Source organism: Eupeodes corollae, chromosome 2 (genome assembly GCF_945859685.1).
Source record: "Eupeodes corollae chromosome 2, idEupCoro1.1, whole genome shotgun sequence".
Classification (NCBI taxonomy): Eukaryota; Metazoa; Arthropoda; class Insecta; order Diptera; family Syrphidae; genus Eupeodes; species Eupeodes corollae.
Window position 1 is genome coordinate 140,239,189 of NC_079148.1, and position 21,918 is coordinate 140,261,106.

Genomic DNA, 21,918 nt, shown 5'->3' on the forward strand with positions numbered 1-21,918 from the left:
TGCGATGCCTCTCCTCCGCAAAGCTAACCAGATGTACTCCCTGTTAACGCCGTTCGGATTCGGCTTAAAACTGTAGGTCCCTTCCCTTACTGACAACAGTTCTCGCACACAGGAATGGTTGAGAGTTGTCAGTCACTAGGTCCTAGTTCGCAAACGGACTGTTGCGCCGCCCAATTTATTTATTTATCCCTTTTGTCGTATAACTTCAGCAAATCTTTTGGTCATTATACCAACTAAAGACGCACATTGAGAGGGTGTTATTTTATTCCACTCCTGTTGGATAATTTCAAAAAGAGCTCCTATTTATGAGTTTTCTTTCTGCCACTGCCCTTTTTATAATATAGATTTTCTATGGGGTTTAAATAGGGGCTCTGAGCCGGCCATTCCAGAACACTAATAGAATTGGTCTCAAACTAGGATTTAACGACCCGGGAGCAATGCTTCGGGTCGTTATCCTGTTGAAATATCTAGGCAAGTGGCAAATTGTCCGCATAATCTCTATTTAAGTGAGTATTTTAAGATGTCCTTGTACATCTCGCCAGTCATTTATTCACTTATCTGTACAATTGGGCCAACACATGATGCAGTGAAACATCCCCAGACCATTACAGAGAAGCCTCCGTGCTTTACGTTTTTCTTTGTGTATTTTTGATTTAATTCCTTTAATGGTGGACGTCTTACATATGGTCTACCATCATTTCCGAACACATTGAATTTGGATTCATCACTCCAAACCACCAAATTCCAGAATCGAGAACTTTTTTGAAAATGATCTTTGGCATATTTCAGTCTTCGAGAAATATTCTTTTTCGACAGGGGCCTGATTATGAGGTTCGCGGCGAATCGTTTTGCTAGCAATTTTGCCATTTTTCAATTATCGCTTTCGCCTTCTTCGTTTTGAATTCGAGCAATTAATGAATTCGAAGGCGAGTTTGAAATGTCATAATGTTTGTTGGCGAGTTGAATCCGATAGCTTTTTTTTTGCGGATTCACAGGGGAAAGAGTGTTTATAATTATTCAGTGTTCGTTTTCGTGGATTATTTCTTTATTTTAATTTAAAAATGTGATTTAGCTTTATTTTAATTTTCTTATAATTTATCCACAATAAAATATAAAATTTTAAAATTCATTCAAGGAACGATAAAAACAAGCAAACAAATCGACATCAATTTTTGGCTCTCGTCGAGTTTATGAAAAAAAAATAAGGGCATTGCAACGGGAGCACTCGTCGGTCCTGAATATCGGGCTAAAACAAATGAACTGTGGGACAATATTTCAAAAGTTTTAAATAGCCTAGGACCCCCTCGAAAAAATGTTGAAAGCTGGAAGAAAGTATGCATACATTTTGTTCTTTTAACCCTATCATGCTATGATTTTTTTTAGGTTTGGAAGGATTTATTATTAAACAAATACTTTTACTTTATTTACAAGCTATCTTTTATTCGATTTCTTGTTTGTTTTGAAATATTGGAATAATTATTTGCTTCAGATGTGGAAACTAAGCCTGAGACATCATCCATGACTTGTGATTGAAATTCTTCATCCAACGGGGTATTAAACTTTATACACACATTGTGCAACATAGCACATACATTTACAATGCGTGCAACCTTCTCCGGACGATAATTCAACTGTCTAGATTGCAAAAGGCATCTAAACCTTCCCTTCAGCAGGCCAAAACATCGTTCAATTACGTTTCGACACTTGGAATTGTGTTGAAATTCGCTTCGAGACTTCAACTTGCAGCTGCCCTGTACGGTGTCATCATCCATGGCTCTAAGGCATAACCAGTGTCACCTAAATCAAACAAAAATTTTACGTTTTACAATATTGAGTTTCAGTTCATTTGTTACCGAGAATCTTGCTGCTTTCCCCATGTCTAAATTGTTCTTCCATAAAAGCTCTCTCTTTACTCATTGACCACACAACAGAGTCATGAACTTCCCTAGTAACTGGGATTAACGCAAGATATCCTCATTTTGTGGTCACAGGCCTGTAAAATAATTTAAATAATTTAAAAATTACCTTATTTTACACGAATATACTTACCACCATTACATTTAAGCTATGATATTCTTTTCTGTTGTAAAAATGGTGTTCATTTGTTGAAGGACGTATAATGCTTACATGCGTTCCATCAACGCACATTATAACCCCAGGAAAACCACTATTTTCATAGAATACTGTTTTTGCTTCTAGCTTTTCCTGTTCATTCATTTTAAAATTTATCATTTTTGGGCACAACTGTCTCTCAAGAATTTTAAGAGTATCAGACAAAACATTTAAGACTGTTGGTTGTGCCATTCCAAGCAGTACGTCTTGTCCAACTCCTTTTTGGTGCGATCCCTCAGCAAGAAATCTCATAGTAGCGGCAAGCTTTAAAATTGAAGGAATGCCGTTGCTGTTTTGATCCTTGAATTCCTCACTGATCTCTTGCAAAATGAAGACAAAAGCTTCTTTCGAAACTCGAAATAGTTTGATAAATCTATTAAGACAAAGTGTGTAAATTAATTGATTAATTTGATTTCAACTAAAAGGAAACAATACTTACTCAGTTGAAGGGAGATCCAGAGGAGAAGATTTGCTCCTTAGTAGTCTCCTGGACACACGTAATCTTGAGGATTCCTGGGATTCCTCAAATTCTTCATTTTCAGAATAAATATACACCATAATTGATTCCATTTTTTAATTTTAATATTGTTTATTAAATAAATCACCGCAAATTTCACAAATTCAATCAAAACAAAACAAAATTTTTGGAAAGCTGTCAAACCAAAAGTGTCAAATCACTGGAATATTGAGAGAAAAAGTCAAACCAAAGTGTCAAATCACTGGAATATAGGAAGAACTACTTTCGCTTTGCCGCGAGTTCGTTAATAAGGAAATACGAAGCGAATCGAATTTGAAAGGTCGAATTGAAAACGATCCGCCGCGAACCTCATAATCAGGCCACAGGTTCGGTTTTCGTCTGTCGATTTATTCGTCCATTTAAGTTTTTTTTCCTTGGGGAATATTCGGATCATTTTTACTGATAGCACGACGACGTGGTAATTTTCTTCCATTTGTGCTCTTATTTGAGTTGAAGTTAGAAGAGGGTCTTTCTTGCTAAGCCTTACAAGTTGCCTGTCATCAGCAGGAGTGGTTTTTCGTGGTCTGTTCGGGGTAAATTCTCCAATGTATTATATTTTTTGAAATAAGCAAGTGCATTTCTGACTCTGCCCGAGAAAAACCTAGTGTTTGGGTTACTTATAAAATATTTTTCTCCTTTTGGAAGCACTCCCAAATTATTTTCCTCTAAGTTGGGTTGGAACTTTTCTTTTTCCCCATTTTAATGAAAATGTGATGAATTTAAGGTTTAAATGCACTAAAAAATATTAATTTAATTAATGTATGAAAGAAAGTCGATCCAAAAACTATTTTTTACCACAATTTAAAAAAAGGCTTATTTATTTATATTATTTTTAGTTGCATGGCGTGAATATTGATGTGGCTTAATTGTGTGGGCACAAGTGTAAATTCCTGTAGGAATTTAAAAGATTTTTAAATAAAATGTTAGATGTGAAGCAGCTCTAAGGATCCTAAGAAAATTCAGTTCGAGTCTATTAAGAGGCCATATCAAAAATCAAATGGGGTGGCGCAATAGTCCGTTGTGAACCAGGGCCTAGTGACTTACAACTCTCAACCATTCCTGTGTGCGAGTACTGTTGTCAGGAATGGAAGGGACCTACAATTTAAGGCCGAATCCGAACGGCTAGTTTGAGGCCATATAGTAAGCGACTTTATAAGGGTCAAAACCATTGTTTTCTACTGCAACCACAATTCCCGAACGAAACTGTGGTTAAATTTGAATTTATTTCCTGTACCATATCTTGATATATTTTCAAAATTATATCATTATCTTACAAAATGCCGTCGTCGTTATGAAAAGTCTGTACTATTTCTTTTAAAATGATCGTAGTCAAGAGTACTTCAAGTTAAAACTTCCAATCTATCATATAATTGATTATGTTACAATTTTAGCAAATTTAAAAAAAAATCTCATTTCAAAAAACGGGCTTTAAAATTCATAATTCCAAAACTCTAATTTGGTCATTTGTGCTTTCGAAATATAAAACATATATTTATTAACATCGACGACGATCTCTTAACTTATCTTAATGTTTTCACTTCATTTGAGCATAAATATTTTATTTAAATAATTCAATAGAAAATATTGTTGTTTGAATTTTGGAAATACCTTAAAGGTAATTTTTCCAAGTTAAGTTGTTTTTCAAACACTGATTTTTTGAAGATTAACACAACTAAAATCTGTGAACTTTGTGGCTCATTGGGGTCATCACCACCACGAAAACATCATCTCTCCCTGGATCCGCCATTGAAACCAGAACGCCCGAAGCCTTGAGATGGGCAACTGGATGACATCATCGGCTCGCAATTTGGATACATGGAGACTTGTTAAAAGACGCCAGGATTGAAACCCAGTTGTGGATGATGATGATATGATAAATGGTTTTGAAAAAGCTGTGCCCAAAATGTTTTCTTTAATATAACTTTGGCATTACATTGGAAAAATACAAGAGTGACCAAAAAAAAAACAATACACGAAATCAAAAACCTAAAATGCAATTTTTTAACTCAAGACCTTTTTTTTCTTATGCCAAAGAATTGTAAACAGAAGGATACACAATTTTTAAATCCACATTTTATAAGTTTAAAAAACTATAATAATTCCAAAAATAAGAAACAAAAAACATATAAAATTATTATACAACACTTCAGATAAATTTTATTGAAATATATTATTTAACTTAATATTAGTTCAATTGTTTTTGTTTTTCTTATAGTTTAATATAATAACAAAAAGAAATATTATTATTATTTTTAAATTTGTATATCTTACGTAAAGAAAAATATATAAAGCAAATTAAACACAAAAAAGAAAATAAAAACAAAAATTAAAATTACAAATTGAAAAAAGAAAAATATCAAAAACAATTATCATCCGAATATTATTTTTATTATTGATTTAACACTTAAAAGAAATATTTTTGTTTGTATTGTTTTATTACATATTTCTATGTTTTTTGTTTATAATAGTTAAATATAAGTAAAAAATTAAGAAATATTTTTATTTATAGAAATTGATTTTATTATTATTCTTTTTGCTTGATTTAAAATAGAAAACAAAATTTAAAAAACACTTGAAAATAAATATCAATCAAAAAACTTGGGTTTTTCTTTCTCTTTCTTTAAAATATCGTGATTAGTAACAATTTATGTTTTATTTTTATTTTTAATTCTTGTGTTTTATAATCTTTTTTTAAATGTTGTAACCAACAATATTAGACGACAAAATTAAATACCTACAAAAAAATGACACTTTTCTAAAACTTTTACGTGTATATATAATAATATAATAATATTTATAAGACTTAACATTTAAACAAATAAAAAAAGAACAAACAAAAAAAATTAATAAATTGAATAATAAATTATACTCCAATTCACACTCTCAGATAATAATTTATAACAAATAATAATATAAAAAAATAAACAAATTAAAATTTATATATGATCCTTTTATTTATTTTTACTGAGGCGGCTGACTGGATCTTCTCGACTTGTCCTTGTCCTTATCTTTTCGTCCGAATAATCGGAACATGCCACTACGTCGCTCTTCTTTGCTTTTGCTTCCCTTTACACCGGAAACCGATGAAATCGATTGTGCCTCACTTTCACTGGAGCTTTCTGCCGATACACGAGAGATGTTTATTGAATCTGGTTGCAAGGATACTGGTCGTGCATTTTCATAGCGACTTGTTCCCCAACCTGAAATTTTTCATAGAATACAAAGTTAATAATGACAACAAAAGTTAACATACAAAATTTGGTGTAAGGGTTAGGTTTTCAAGTCAAGGTTTTTGAACATGCAAGAAAGGGTCAAACTAAAGTTAATAGTAACGAAAGGAAGCAATTTCTAAAGGAATTAATTTTAAAGGAAAGTTTAGGTAAGGAAACCCAATTTATCCTAAATAGAGGTTAATAATCAAGGTTAACAATTTTAAGTATTTTGTATTTCTATTGTTTATTGGGGTAAAGCTAAAATAACTACAAAAGCTCGTTTTTAAAAGGAGGGTTTTTCTTTTTTTTTTTCTTAAACGATTGACCAAGATACCTTGAGCGCTAGTTTTAAGGTATGAACGGGTCAATTTCACCGATTGACCTGTAAAAAATATATAAATGTTGTTAAAATGCATTTTTTTTCCATCTAGAAAGTTAAATTCGTGCAAAATAATATTTTTTTTTTGTTTTAAAAGTCCACACTCCAAAGATCTAAAACTACTCTTAAAAAGAAGTTAGAAAATTACGCATTCGCTTAAAAGAACCGATTCAAATGATTGCAATCATTTTTGTTCAAGAATCAGTGGAAAAGATTTTCAAAAAATACCACACACACCCCAAAAATTGTTCAAAAATACATAAATGTAAAAAGCCAAAGGTAAAAAAATAACTAAATTATTTAAAAAAGAAAGATTGAGAAGAACAAAAATCTAACCAGCGACGTCAGCACTACTGATGCCCATATAACTTGGATTTGTCACTGAATTATTATCTGGAGAATAATGCCAAACGGTTCGGCTTGTGGTTGTTGTTGTTGTGGTTGTTGTATTTATATTATTTCCATTGTTTCCATTATTATTGTTGTTAACATTATCTGCACCACCTAAGGACATTGATGTTTGGACTGTAGTCCTTTTTGTTGTACTACCAACTCCTGGTGTCATCATATTATTGTTGGTATTATTTTCAGCGAAACGGTTTACATCTGTTCGAGTTGAAGATGCAGATGAAGATGATCTTTTTTGGGGTAATCCTTGATAATTCTGATGCTGTTGGTGTTTGTTACTGTTGTTGATGTGTTGTGTACCGAATGTACTAATTCTTTGGTGTCCTCCTAAGGGGGGCATTGTTGTTGGTAATGGTGGTGGATTTTCTGTTGTGGGAATTTTAAAAATTTTAAGGTCAAACCATAGGGAATTTGGGAGAAACAAATTTAGGAGTTTAAAATTTTCTAATTTAGTTGGTGATAAAATATAACAATTAACATAAATATCGTTGTTAATGTTTCAGTAACTTAGGGACTTAAGGACTTTTCCAAGAACGAAGTCTCGATTCCGTTGTCGTCAAATAACACAATGGAACGTTTCATACATGCTGGTGGTAAAAAAATCAACAATTTCTCAAATACATGTTTTAAGTTTATTTAAATTTAAAATAAAATATCTGTAACTTACTATGAATTAAATCTTAAATTTAAGCAAATTATTAATTTTATGTAATTATTTGAGATTTTCGGTTTCGCGCACTGTCAAAATCTTGGGTTTTCAGGATTTTGGATTTAGGGATTTCGGTTTTCGAGATTTCAACCCCAAACTTTATCAGCAGCATTTTGAACAAATCTCTAATTAAGTTGATTCTAGTGTTTGTTGTTTTCGGGTATTTCATTTTCTAAAACGTCTACAATCCTTATCAGCAAATAAATCTTGTTAAGCAAGACAGGCCGTTGCAGGGAACTAAAACCATTTAAGTGGTGCAATAAATATATTTGCAGGTGGTTTTCACTGTCAAGTACAGTCGACAAATTAACTAAATGTTCAAAGTCTATTTTATGGAAATTTGTTAAAGAGCTTAAATTAACAATAATTGGTATTGCAGAATAACCAATCTGGAGAAGATTGTTCCAAACAATTGCTTGAAATCTATAATAGAATAATACTTGTTGACTTATTATATGAATACATTATACATGTACCAATTTTTTACACTTTACTAAATTAAAGACCGTAGTTTTCCTAAAATTGCTCAAAACTGTTGTGTTGAGCCAATAAGTTATGTTGTCTACAAAAATCGCTGCAAAATAAGATAATTGGCGAATTGATGACTTAATAAGTGTTTTTTTAGGCATAGATCTTTAAGTTCGCAAAACTATTTCAATTGGCTGCCATTTTGTCAGCTATCATAAGATTTATTTTTACTTAGGATTGTCATGTAAATGATGAATAGACTAACGTTTGAACAAATTTTGCAAATTGATTTTGAAAATCATGGTTACTTTTATCTTCATACCCGAATTTTGGCAATGAAGCTCACTTTTGTTTTAATGGGTCAATAAACAAAAGTAACCTACTGCTGCAGTAATGATGGTTCTCAAAAGTGTATGTTGAGACATTTGGCAAGTTCAGGCGCCATTAGGGACATGATGAAAGTAAGGCAATTTTTAGCCTCAGCTGCCAACAAATTATCTTCCAATTGAAGCAACTTTAACGGGAAGTTGACTGGAAAGTTAGTCAAGAAAAATCTCCCTAACTATTAAGTCAAGTCTACTTCTATCAAAATGACAGTTGATCATTTTCATTCAACTGAATGCTCAACTTTATTACTCTATGATTTATTTATTTTCTGCACAACTCCATTTAATGTTTTCTGTAAAAGGGTTTCTTGTCAATTCGGAACAATAATGTTTTTGGTAGTTTTTTTGTACTATGAACATAAAGTAGTGATTTGCGAAGTAAAGTTCTGAATTTGAAATTTATGACACTTGAAAACCTAACTAGTTGCCTTGGTCAAAATTTAAATTCAAAGAATGACGTTTACTGCAAATGAAGTCCTTTATTTTGTCTGAACCTGTCCATTATAACATCCACAAAAACCGACTATTTGATGTGCTCTATGAATTACTGAAGTAATTTACCAATACTTCTGTAAAAACGATGCTGCTCAGGGCTTACAGTCAATGGTCCCCCTTTAGAAATGAAGATTACTGACTTTTTCGTTCTTCAATTGAATAACCATATTTTGGAGGAGCTGTAGTTCCAACAGGACAGCAACGACGCAAGATGTCACATCGTGCAACAATTGATCTATTAAAGAAAAAGTTTGGTAAACCCCGGTTAATGCGGTTGCTTGAGTATTTTCTGTGGGGTTACATATATGACGTCGCTTGTCTACGCCCATAAGCCTGAAACGATTAACCAATTGGAGGGCAAGAATTTGAATGTTATTGCCTACGACCACAAATTTTGGAAATTCATCCTAAACGGGACCTCCAAAGGAGACTACGTTCGAGGCAGCAGTGGCGGTTATTGTCATATGTAAATTAAAATGTCGGCAGATTATCTTTCTAATAAAGTAAATTTCATTTTAATTTTAAAACATATTATATTCGTTTTATTCCATTTAAAAGTTTTAAACCTCCTTTCAAAAAAACCTTTACAATCTCTATCGGGACAGATAGTTGAGTATAAAATTTGACCCTCGATCTTGAAGTTCAATGACATATCGAAATACCATATAAAAGTTTGGTGGACAAATTTGAATGTTTATTTAGTGAGCATAAGAAACAAAGAATTTAAACAAATATATCACAAAATTAATAGGAATTATCCGTTCGGACCTCAGCAGCGACAATAGAGGAATCACATTCCCATAGATATCCAAGTAATGGCTGCAATAAGATATTGGGGACGATTCAAGACGATAGAGCCGACATCCACGGATTTAGCCAACCTACGATTTGCCAAATTTGTAAGCGAGTGGCAAGAGCATTAGCTACTAGAAGACTTCTGTTCATTAAAATGCCAACTTCTTCCAGCTAAGGACTATGAAAAAGTTCTGTTAAATACGGGAGTTTCCAAAAATAATTGGGGAAATTGACTTTACCCACATAAGGCTCCCAAAAGTAGGTGGCCCATCAGGGCAGTACTATATAAACAGCAAAGGGTTCTTCCCGCTGAATGTAGTAAAATCTTATTTGCAGGTGATTTTCACAAAAAAAGTACAGACAGTATAAAATGGTATCTTACGTCCCTTATCTTACAAGAGCTTTACAAAAACTGTGACGTCTCAAAAAAGTGACGTCTTAAATATATGAAAGGATTAGGTGAGGGAATGTCACACTAAATACTAAATTAATGCGGTTTTCCATGAGTAAAAAAATAAATTAATTATTGATATAGTCTGTCAAAACAGACATTTCCCCTGCTTTTGCATTGATTTAAGATCAAATCTTCAGGTCTGGATTTTTCAATCGTGTTTCATTATACAAATCAATTTTTGACGGAAATCTACTTATAGCCATTGAAACTTTATTGAGAGGGAGGGACATTGTGATAAATCAATTTGTAAGGTTTGTATTTAGGAAGGAGAAAAATAATGAGGGCTATAATTTCCAGGGAGATTCACGATGGGTCCTAATAAAATCCAAACAATAGTTCCACCAGCCACCCTTAAAATTAATATTGTTTCATAAAATAAACATTCAAAGCTTTTCATAAACATTATGACACTTTGCGATATTCATATTTAGACTGTCCAAAATATTTAAAAACAGATCAACATATACATAAGTAACTTTTGAACTAATTTAAAAAATTGTATTAATTCTATAATTGTATCAAAAATAATTCAATAAAATACTTTATACTTTTTAAAAGCTGTTGCCTTTTTGCTCCGAGAAGTTTCGAGCTTATTTTAAGATTGTATCTACCATTACATTTTATATGACTTTGATGTCCAATAACTTTGAACTTGTTCAAAAAAGAATATTTTCTACTTGGAATTTTCTAGTCAGTGTGGTATTCTTGTATTATAGAAAATACACTAGCTTAAGAAATTTTAGTTTGACTTTTTTACGTCTAAAATGTATGAAACGATCCACTGTGCATCGGGGATGGCAATAGTAACGTCGTATTATATTTGATTAAAATAAAGACATAGCAGAATTGTGATCTTGTTGCATCAGTTTTCATCTAATTTGTGGTTGTCTTTTCTTTGAAGAAACACAATACCTTCTTGTGAAAAAATGTGTCTTTTAGTTCAACTAAAATTACTCACCTGAATGCCTTGTTTCCACAGCAAATCCTCGTATGTCTTCGTTACCATTTGGAATGCCACTTAATCCAGGAGGAAGTGTGGTTGATTGCAATCTTGACATGCTTCCAAAATTAGCGTTTACATCTGAAATATCTTAAATACGAACAAGAACAAAACCTCAATTAAAATTCAATATTTTCAAATCAAACTTAAAAAACCTTACCACTTCCAACACTATTACGATTTCTCATGACTACCAAATTGTCTGTACTTTGTCTATGTGGCACTGGTGGAGGTGCACCTCGTGGTGGAATTGGAGGTTTTTGTTCGTTGAATCCATAAGATCCAGTTGGAGAGGCGGGTTGATGTACAGGTATCTAAATTCATACAAATTGGAACATATTTAAATGCCTTAGAATAAAAGACCTATATTTTTATAAATCTTACGCTGGCTTGTTGTGAATACTGTTGTTGTTGTTTTTGCAGGAAATTCATTTGTGGCGTTGTCGAGCTACTTCCTGACAAACTACTGTTTATCGAATCGTTTCGACTGCGACGCTGTGAGTCAGGTGATGATGCTCTGGAACTCATTGGCGAATCAATTTGGCTGGCGATCTTGATGTCTGGAAAACTGTTTGATTGCTGCTAAACAAAAAAGACAAGAAAATGCGTTAATAAATTTCACGACACTTATATTTAACTTCAAACTCACCCTAACAGACTCATCATAGCTTAGAAGTTGTAGATTTGGTGGTAAGCCAGCGTGGAATGAGATCTTCCTAATCCAATCATTCATCGATTCAAGTTTGGGAGCTTCGAAGAGGAACTCCGAACCGTCAGGAAGCTTCAGCCGGAATACGTATTTTTTCTTTGTGTAATCTTCAGCTCGTTCACACTTAGCTCCAAGGATATTCACTGGCGCTGTAGCTGTCTTTTGTTGAATGAAGTCGTTTTCGTCCTTGAAGAAGCAGAGAAGTTGACCGCAGAGTACTGTGTGGAACTGCTTCCACGATCGAACCGGAGCTCGCTTTCCACCTGACTGAAGACCGTGTTTACGTTCTAGCGATCCCTGGATTTCCACGGGTGGCAAGTCGAAACCTTCACCCTTGCCGCCATTCTTACGGAAACTTTGTGCCCGTCGACGGGTTGTGAAAGATGGTGTACGTTTGGGTTGTTTCTGGGGGACTTTCATACTTTCAGCTCGCTTAACAGTTGTGTCTGAGCCACGTCGCAGACGATCGCCAAATACACCTGATGTTGGAGTTCCGGGTCCAGTGACAACGGTCTTTGGTGTTGAGTACTCCTCCTCGAAGGGACTACGCAGAGGATTCGCAACTGGTGATGTGACCATTGGCGACGAGTAGATGGGAGTTTTCTCCGCCACACCGTTTGCACGGTTTTCGTTTTGCTTCTCGGTGCGTCGTCGCTCGTCATTCAAACGTTGCAGTTCCTTTTGTTTCAGTATTTCCAGACGTTCCTTCTCCAATCGTTCTTTTTCCATTCTCTTGGCAACCTTTTCATTCTCGACCTGTTTCTTGAATCTCTGTTCAAGGAGTGTTATTCTACGGATGGCATTGAACTTATCCTCCTGAGCCGCCACTGTCTTCTCAAAATCTTGGTGTCGTCGAAGAAGATCCTCAACTTGGGGAATTGATTCACCCAATTTGGAGTCTTTAAGCAATGGCTCTCGACTTGTTATCCAGTTTTCGAGGATTTCAGCTTCCTTAAGGAACAGCCTGGTGTCTAAGTTAAGTTCGTAGAGATCCTTTCGCTGTTGCAGAGTCAACTGCAGCAAATCATGGCGCTGCTTCAGAATGTGAATCTTCTCATCGACTTCATGCGCTAAAAAGTGCTTCTCTTTGATAAGTTTCTGTCCATTGGCTGTGAAATTGGCGAAGGTCTCATCTCGGGCATGTATTTCTGCAGTATGTTCCTTGATGCTGGATAGAAGAGCATCGGCTCCAGCAACAGTAGTAGCTAGATCCGGAGCTGTGATCTTTGCCAGCATCTCGTTGATCCATGCAATCAACTCCCTATATTCGTCAAAGTAGGACTGCAATTGTTCGGCTTGTTGAAGTTTGCCACGACGTAATTCGGTCTTCTCTCTAAGATCAGCCCATGCTTCGATCGTTTCATCACGTTTCACTTCAATGTGTTCCTTTGCATCGGGGTAGATTTCTCCCAATTTCGAAGCTTCTCCCAGCACTGAGTCGACTTGTTCCTTTATGGCGGACAACTCAGATTCAAAAACAGCATGTTTCCGATTCAGAGCCTGGATACTTTCCAAATCTTGACCATAGTCTTCCGAAATCAGAGAAGATTCCTTCTCGTTGATAAGAGAAATGGTTTCATCAGCGGCCCGATCGTAAACATGAACCTGTTTAGCTCCTGCGAGGGCATCTTGACGGGCATTGACTAGATCCTTGAGTTCATCCCACAATTGCTTTGTCTCATCTCGCTTTGACTTGATCGATGATCGATATGGGTTGTTCTCCTTGATTAGAATTTCACCGCGGGCCAGGCACGCTTGAACTCGTCCTTCATTTGCCGTTAGATTCGATATGAATGAGTCAAAAGCGAGAATCAATTGTTCCACATGCTCGACGTCTTCACCATAATCTTCAGAAGCAGTCACAGTCATTTGATCGCCAATCCATTCGTGTAGATCTTCGGTTTCTCTAAGGAATTCAAAGAGTTTCTTGCATTCGGCTAAGCGCAATTCACGTTCCTTGCACAGTTTCAGGAGTTCTTGGTATTGGGAACTCACAGAGGTGTTCTTTGAGTTGATGTTCTGGCTGTCAAAGTGGTTCCTTTCGATCAAGTTCGTTGCCAGAGTGTTGACTTTCTCAATGGAAGAATTGAACGACTGCAGTTCTCGGTGAAGAACTTCGAGCTTCTTGATGTGTGACTGCACCGATGGCTCATCACGACCATAATCTTGTGACGCGAGAATTGGACGTTTTTCCTTAATCCAGGCCTCGGCTTCGTTGGCTTCCACATAGAACATCTGACTCTCCACAGCATCAAGCAATCGCAGACGCCGGATGCTTGCCAGATCTCTCAAATTAACCAACTTCGATTGAAGTAGGTCACACTTGGACTTCACCTGATCTCTGGCGAAATGCTCTTCGCGCATCATTTGTTGTCCGCGTTGGATCAAAGCGAGGATAAGGGGTTCCTGTGATAGAATTTCTGCCTCCAGTCCTTGATGTTTCTTCTGAAGAACCTGCACAGCGATCAGACTAGCTCCAAGATCGGTTGATCCAGCAACAACCTCCTTTTCGATCAGCCATTGGAGTTCGTCTTCAGCGTCACGCATAAACTGTTGCAGATTCAATGAATCTTCAAGGTTCTCCCGTCTGATGGCGATGGGTTCGTGAAGACTACGATACCGTTTAATAGTTGCCATCGCTCGATCGTGGATCTCATCCTTCAAAAAGTGATCAGCCTGCAAGAACTTTTCTGCCTTTTGCTTCACCTGATCACAGATTTCATTGTGATGGGTAACATCGGCTTCCAGACGCTCATGTTTCTTGATTAGATTATTCACAGCAGAAAGATCCTTGCCATAGTCTTCGCTTGACAAATGCGACTCCACTTCGTCCATCCAGTTGTTGAATTCGTCCATGCTGCGATTGAAGGTCAATGCGTCGTAGGCTTGGTTCAGTTTGTCCTTCTTCTCTTTCGAGGCTTCGGTGAGTTTTTCCCAATCGGATTCTAGCATTTCCAAGTGCTTGGAAATCTCGGTTTTGGCATAATGATCATCCTTAATGAGACCTTCACCCTCAGCAATCACATCCTTGACTCTGGAGGCATTGCTCACGAGTTCACTGTCAAAAGCTGTGTGTTTCTGGATCTTGCTCTGCAAGTTGCTGGGTTCCCTGTAGTTCTCATCGATGGCGATTTGCATCTTCTGCACCAACCAACGATCGATTTCGTATAGACTGCGAAGGAACTCCTGAAGCTGCTTGGACTGCGTGAGCTTGAAGCGACGTTCCTGTGACAATGCGACCAATTTCTGCCTACGCTTAAGAACATACGACAGTTTGTCTCTTATGATCGTAGCGTCCTTGGGATCGCTCTCTAGGATGGACTTGGCGAACTTCTCCAACTCACTTACATTGTCTGACTCGAGGAGCTTCTCGAAGGCATCGTGCTTCTTGATCAACCTATCAACAGCTTGGTATGAGTCTCCCAGGTCATCGTTATTCAAGAACGCTTCCTTATTGGCCAGCCAGTTCTCGACTTGTTCCATTTGAGATTTGAAGAGCTGCAACTGATGAGCCTCTCGCAACCTCCTGGCACGATCGTTCCAAGCGTCATGCAAAGTCTTATGCAGTTCACCCAAGGTCTTCAGGTATTTCTTAGCGTCATTAGACTTCTCCACGCTCACCAAACCCTCTCCGTGCTTTTTCAAGTCCAGGAAAGCCTTATCTCTGCCATCGATCTCTGCCTTTCGCTCTTGATGCAACTCCAGCTGAGTTTCACACTCGGTTATTGTCATTGGGGCTTGAGCTGCATTCATTTTCTTGATTATGTCATTCACCCAGGATTCCAGTTCCTTAACGTCCGAGACGAACTTATGCACATCATAGGCGTCATTGAGTACGTCACGACGTTTGATACTGAGATCCTGGAGATTGTTCCAAGATTTCTTCAGCTCGTCTAGCTTCTTATCGATGTCTTGCAAGCGGTCAGGGTATTTCTTCTTCAGATCCATTGCATCACGCTCGTGTTCACCGATCTTTTGCTTAACGGCGGTCATGTCGCGTTCTAGGGCGTCTTCCCTGCGAATCAGGGTCTCAACAGCAGCCAAGTCACGGCCGGTGTCTTCGGAGCTCATTGCAAGGGCCTTCTCTGCTATGCGGTCTGAAGTGTCGTCGACATCTCTGTTGAAGACGTGGATCTCATTTGCGCCACCCAAAAGAGCACGGTAGGCACTGAGGGCTCCCTGGAGGTGCCTCCAGCGGCTGTTGAAGTTATTCCTCCTCTTGTCGATGTTCTTTGTCTCAGCGGGGACTTCTCCTTGATGAATCAACTTGTCGGCCAATTGGTTGATGTGCTTCACCCTTTGGTCATCGACTCGCATGTCTGAGTCTACATCATCCAGTTTCCTCGTCAGTGCATTGCAATGCTCCAAATCTCTTCCAGTGTCACTGGCTTGGATCATCATCTCTTTGTCACGGATCCATGCCTCGATCTTGTCCAATTGGTTGTTGAATTCCAAAATATCTTGGGCTTCTTCCAAACCTCGGCCTCTATTGTCCAACTCCTCGAGCAAACTCTTCCAAGCCGATACAACGCTCTCGATAGCTTGTTTGATCTCTGGTGACGACTCGTGCTGCTTTCCGATCAAAATCAATCCGGTTTCTTGGATTTCCTTGATCCTTCCTTGGTTGGCGGCGATTTCCGCTTGGAAGGCCTGGTGTTTCTGCAACTTCTTGATCTTCTCGTCTAAGTTTGATACTTCTGAGTAGTTTGCTCCATCAGCTTCAAGCTTCTTCTTCTTCTCTGAAATCCATGATTGAGCTTCAGCACAATCTCTCACGAACTGAGCGTAAAGAAGAGCATCCTCAAGCTTGTAGTGTCTCCTCTCGCACAGATCCTTCACTCTTTGACGGCGTTGCAAGACTCCCGTGAGAATTCCTTGGATATTGGCGCTATCGTAGTGACGCTGCTCGATCAGTTTACGGCCATGATCTTGTAACAGCGCAACCTTATCTTCCTGCGTCTGGATAACCCGCTCGAATTCATCGTGCTTCTTAATTTGGTTCTGTACGTCTTCCACAGTTTGGCCAAAGTCAGAACTTGTGAGCGCTGCTTGCTGGGAACTAGAAAGATTGTCGATTTGTTTGGCATCACGTAAGAAACAGAACAAATCGATCTTTTGCTCGAGCATGATTTTCTTCTTGTTCCAAGCAGCGTGCAGTTTCTGACGTTCGTCCAACATGGCAGAGCACTTCTCCTCAACTTCAGCGGCGGCATAGTGTCCAGTTTGGACCATGGAATCGCTGAGTTCGTTGAGGAAGCGGAATTTCTCTTCCCGGGCTTCGATCTCACCGTAGATAGCATCGTGTTGAATTTTCAATGCAGTGGCTCCAGCGGCATCGCTGACGTGTTCTTCTGCTTGCAGAGCAGCTCTCAGGTTCGATGACCATGACATAATGTCTCGTACATCTGTGAGGAAAGACTGAAGATCGGAACTGGCAGCAAGTCTGTCTGAACGTGCACCGGATCGTTCCTTCAACTCATTCCAAGCTGTGACTACTTTGTCTTGTTGTTGGGCAATTGCACTGGCATTTGATGGATATTTGGCTTGTAGACGAACTGAGTCCTCCACGAGCACTTGCAGTTGAGCCTCCAATGCAACCAAGTCATTCTCGAATCCTTCGTGCTTCCTAAGAAGCGCTAAAGCAGAGTTCAAATCCTTACCAAGTTCTGCTGAGAGAGCTGCGTTCTTGTCTTGAATGCGGAACAACGCCTCTGCAATATCGCGGTGGAAGCGATGAATTTCTCCAGCTGCGTGAAGCTTCTGTTCACGTTGGTTAAGAAGCTTCAAAAGGTTCTCCCAGGATGATCTTTAAAAGGACAAAGTTATATTGTAAAAATCCTATCAATCTGTTGGGGATTTTTTGACTTACCTTAATTGTTCTTGACGTTTCTCGACTTCTGGAGCATATGGACTGTCAGTCTCTACTAACTTCTTAGCAAGGACTTCACACTGGTTAACTCTGTCCGAGCCAACTTCCACACGATGCTTCAGGTCGTCAAATTTGTTTTGGAGAAGCTAAAAAAGAAACTCATATTCAAACGTCATCATATGAAACCAATGTCGAGACACTCACCTGCAAATGTTCATAATCCTGACCATAGTCTTCCGACGATGCAGCTTGGTCCTGCTCTCTGATCCATTGTTCTACCTCAGCCGATTCCAAGAAGAATTCGTGCATATACAAACTCTCCATCAATCTCATCTGGCGCTGTGTTGCTAATTTCTGCAAGCTCTTCAGCATTTTCTCGATCAGTGCCTGTTTCGAGGACAGGATCTTTCCATCGGGATGACCAGCGGTTACCATTGCTCCACAGTTATGACCCATTTCGGTGACAATTCCTGAATAAGTGTCTAATTCCAGTTCGATTGCTTTATGCTTGGTCAACAGCTTTGTCGCTGAATCACGATCGCGTCCGTAGTCTGTCGATCGGAGAACATTGTTCTTCTCTCCCAGCCATGATTCTATCTCACCGGCTTCTGACAGATATTGTTGTGCCTTTAGAGACATTTCCAGTTTCTTGGCACGATCATTGGTGTTGCTTTCAAGATCCACCCAAGCCTTCTCCAATTTGTTGCAAAGGTTCTTCACCTTCTCCTTTTCAGGATGCTTCTGATCGACCAATGTCTGTCCTGACTGCAATGCTCTGTTTATCATCGGTTGATGACCCTTAATCTCTGCTTCCAGCTTCTTATGTTTCTTATGCAACGACTGAGCTTGATGTAAGTTCTGTCCCAGCTCCTTCGATGTTGCTGCTGGCATATGCTCGTTAATCCATTGCATTTCTGCGTCAAGTTCAAACACAAACTTGTGATAGTTCAAGCTTTCCTCGAGCTCAGCACGTCGCTTCCTGATCGGATCCTTCAACAGATGGAATCTGTTCTGAATGTCCTTGGTCTCGTCCTTGATGTTGGCTGCATTGAAATGTCCTTCATGTGCCATTTCCTCTCCAGATGAAACCAATTCCTCAATTTTTTGTTCCCACAGGGTGATTTCGGATTCCAAGATATGATGTTTATTTATAAGGTCCTTGCAGCTGCGCAGATCATGACCAACGTCCTTGCTCTTAAGAGCGTTGTCCAACTCATCGACTTTCTTCTTAGCATCTTCTATAGCACGATTGTGCTCACGTTGCAGGAATGCCTGCTCCAATTTGCGACCTGAAAAATAATATATTTAAAAAAGGAAATACTTTCGGGTTTCAAAGCTCTAACTTACCTTTGTCTTCTGAGATCGTCAGCAGATCTTTCCATTTCTTGTTCAAATCAGTAACCTTGGCTTTTACTTCTGGGACACGATTCTTGGTGGCAACTAGCGACTCAGCATCCTTGTTAACATTTCTCAATTGACCCTCGTTTGCGCGAAGCTCCCTTTCGAAAGCTTTGTGTTTCTGGAGCTTTCTTGGCAGGTTAGACAAATCCTTATAACTGTCATCACCTGCTATCTTTGTCTTGTCATTGAGCCAGGTGTTAAGATCATCTGCTTCAGCAGCAAACTTGTGGTAGTCTTTCGAGGCCTGTAGAGATCGTTTTCTTTCGAATGCCCGATCTTTTACGGCTTTTCGCTTGGCCAAAACTTGGTTCCTACGATTATCGATGCTGAAATGGAATCAAAAAGGTTAATTTTAAGTCGCTAGGGCAAAGAAACTCTCTTACTATTTAGAATCGTAGTGATCATTGGCAATAAGTTTATCAGCATGATCGGAGAAACCCTTCAAAATCTTGTCCTGAGCCATAAGACTCTTCTCGAAATCAATATGACGCTTAAAGATGGCTTCAACTTCGTCCAGGGAATTCTAAAAAACGATCAGGATTGAGAAGAATTCATAAGGAAAACATGTACCTAAGTTTTATCTTACCCCTAAGTTGGAGTACTCAAGGAATGCTTCATGACCCTTGGTTGTGGCATCAATTTTGTCAGCTTCACGATTGTAGATTTGCAACTCCACACACTGTTGAAGCCACTTCTGTTTCTCTACCCATCCCCTGTGGATGGCATCCTTTTCGGCCTTCAGACGATCAATGATCTTCACGGTCTCAGCGACATTTGGTCTTCCATCGGTCAGTTGTTGACCTAAATTAATCACCTCGGCGAATTCATTATCGTGAGCCTTGATATCATCGCCCAGCTCGTTGTGCTTCTTGTACAAGTTATTAGCTGTTTCCACGTCCCTAGCAACGTCATCGGCATTCAACTGATCCTTGACAGAATCAATCCAAGCCAGTAGTGTTTTGGCGCTATTGTTGAAGATTTGCTGTCCCACTGCATTCTCAATTCGAGCTCGAAGCTCGATTCCTTTAGCGTGAACTTGCTTCCACATATCTGTGACCTCTTGTTGGCGCGCGGTTACGTTTGCTCGTTCAGCTGGATAGGCGTTCTTTACCCTGAAAAAAAATCTCTTAAAATTTGGTCCATGAGAAACTTTCTATAAAACTTACGAGTTTCCAAGGTAGTTCACCCGATTGACCTTTTCTTCAACCGGAGCCAGTTCTCTTTCAAGATTCTGATGTCTCCTCTGTAAAGCTTGGACAGTCTTCAAATCGGGACTGATCACAGCAGTGTCTAGCTGCAACATCTTCTCGCTCATCCAAACCTTCGCTTCGTCACAGGTTCTATTGAAGAGTTCCACACTAGAGGCACCTTCCAGACTCTTCTCCCGTTCGGCCTTGGCATTATTCAAACGCTGCCAGATTTGATGTATCTGCTTTTGACGGGCAACAACTTTATCCAATTGGGAATGACCCTGTCGAGTGAAGGTCTGAACCGCTGTGTCAATTTCTTCAACACGCTTTGAAGCCGCCGATAGATCAGTGAGGAATTTCTCGAACTTCCTCTTGGCATTCTCAACGCCATCGACCTCATCCGACTTGATCATCTTTTCCTTGTCCTTCATCCATTTCTCAAAGTCATCACACTCACGATAGAATCCGAACAAATGGATGGAATCCTCAAGAAGTGCATGTCGTCGCTGCGCCATTTCTTGAAGTTCATCGTAGGTAACATTGATACGCTTTTGACGCTTCTCCACACTGTCCGAGTTGTCATTGATGTTTGTCGATGAGCGTCTCTTAACCAATGGTTTGATTTGGGACACACTAGAGGGTTTGATTCGCCGGACGGGCACAACTTGTCGCACCAAGATTGTTTTCTTCACCTTTTGCTTAGTCTTGACTTTTTCTGGTTTTGTAACGATGCACGCAACTGGCAAAGGTTCAATCTCCTTGACATAGTTTGCTGGGACGAAACCCTCGGTGCCGTTGTCCTTGCGAACACACCACCAATCGTTGTTTGTTTTGTTCTTAAGAAGCATGATCTGGAATCCGACGTCGATTTTAAAGAAATGATTATGAAATAGAAAATATACGAGAACTCACCTCTCCTTTGTCCATTTTCATGCCTTGACCATCGAAGGGGAACAAAGCTTTGACATGTGGCAGGAGTTTGGTTTCAGTGACTTTCTTGTGCTCTAATTTCTCGACGAGCTCCTCTTCCCAAACTTCCTTGGGTACCAGTCGGGTTTCGTTTACCCATTCCTCTTGCTCGACCTCAGGCAATTGTTCTGGTTCTGCTGATAGCTATGAAAGAAATAAAGCGTTTTAGTTCCCTAGTTTTTAAAATTCTTCAAGAATTCAAAGAATCTCACTTCTAAAGTGCAAATTCCGGCTTTGATCAATTTTTCTGCCTGTTGGTTGAGGTTGAGAATATCTCCAGAATAGGCATTCAATTCACCCTGTAAATCACGGTGCCTCTGAAGCAAGGCCTGCGCCGATGGTTCATCAGTTCCGTAATCCTTCGAATTCACCAATGCCATCTTTTCATTTAGCCAAGATTCGGCCTCATTGGCGTCTGTGTAGAATTGATAAGCTTCAGCAGCATCTTCTAACTGCTTCCGACGCAATTCAACTAGATCTTCAAGAGCCTTCCAGTGCTCTTCCAAGGAATTAATCCTCAACTTAATTTCCGACGATCTGGGATGTTTGTCCGTGATGAGTTTCTTACCAGCATCACCCATCTGCATGGATTTTGGCTTCCTCGATTTGATTTCATCTTCGAGGGCTTTGTGTTTCTGTTGCAGGGAAAGAACGGCACGCAGGTCCTTAGCTGAGATACCTGTCTTACAGATCCTCTGCTTATCCACCAGCCAACCTTCTTCGTTGTCGTAGTCCTCCATGAAGTGGTAGAAGTTTCTCGCTTCCTCAAGACAAGCCCGACGTTTTGAGCAGAGCGTTAGTAATCTAAAAAAAAAGAATCAAACTTAGAAGTATCACAAAACTGA

The 21,918-nt window shown here is 38.7% G+C and overlaps 1 protein-coding gene and 1 long non-coding RNA gene across 5 annotated transcripts in view; one reads left to right on the plus strand and one right to left on the minus strand.

Moving 5' to 3' along the window:
- The first annotated feature begins 983 nt into the window (after positions 1–983).
- Positions 984–1,373, plus strand: LOC129948170 (uncharacterized). Its single transcript, XR_008781838.1, has 2 exons — positions 984–1,063; positions 1,136–1,373. It is a non-coding gene; the product is annotated as an uncharacterized LOC129948170 (long non-coding RNA).
- A 3,652-nt stretch (positions 1,374–5,025) lies between these two features.
- The window catches only part of LOC129945933 (spectrin beta chain, non-erythrocytic 5), a 143,034-nt gene continuing 126,141 nt past the window's right edge, over positions 5,026–21,918 (minus strand). The window contains exons 10-23 of one of the 4 annotated variants that reach the window (XM_056055914.1): positions 21,286–21,877; positions 21,017–21,217; positions 20,081–20,955; positions 19,501–20,026; positions 19,298–19,437; positions 18,861–19,240; positions 17,718–18,802; positions 17,514–17,659; positions 11,585–17,450; positions 11,320–11,517; positions 11,096–11,249; positions 10,894–11,025; positions 6,176–6,223; positions 5,026–5,829 (exon numbers count right to left, since the gene is read on the minus strand). In XM_056055914.1, the coding sequence (XP_055911889.1) occupies positions 5,591–5,829; positions 6,176–6,223; positions 10,894–11,025; positions 11,096–11,249; positions 11,320–11,517; positions 11,585–17,450; positions 17,514–17,659; positions 17,718–18,802; positions 18,861–19,240; positions 19,298–19,437; positions 19,501–20,026; positions 20,081–20,955; positions 21,017–21,217; positions 21,286–21,877 (10,582 nt within the window). In that variant the 3' untranslated portion in view covers positions 5,026–5,590. Of the gene's footprint in view, positions 5,830–6,175; positions 6,224–6,556; positions 6,995–10,893; positions 11,026–11,095; positions 11,250–11,319; positions 11,518–11,584; positions 17,451–17,513; positions 17,660–17,717; positions 18,803–18,860; positions 19,241–19,297; positions 19,438–19,500; positions 20,027–20,080; positions 20,956–21,016; positions 21,218–21,285; positions 21,878–21,918 lie in introns of all 4 variants that reach the window. The other 3 variants (XM_056055913.1, XM_056055912.1, XM_056055915.1) reach the window with 3 other exon arrangements.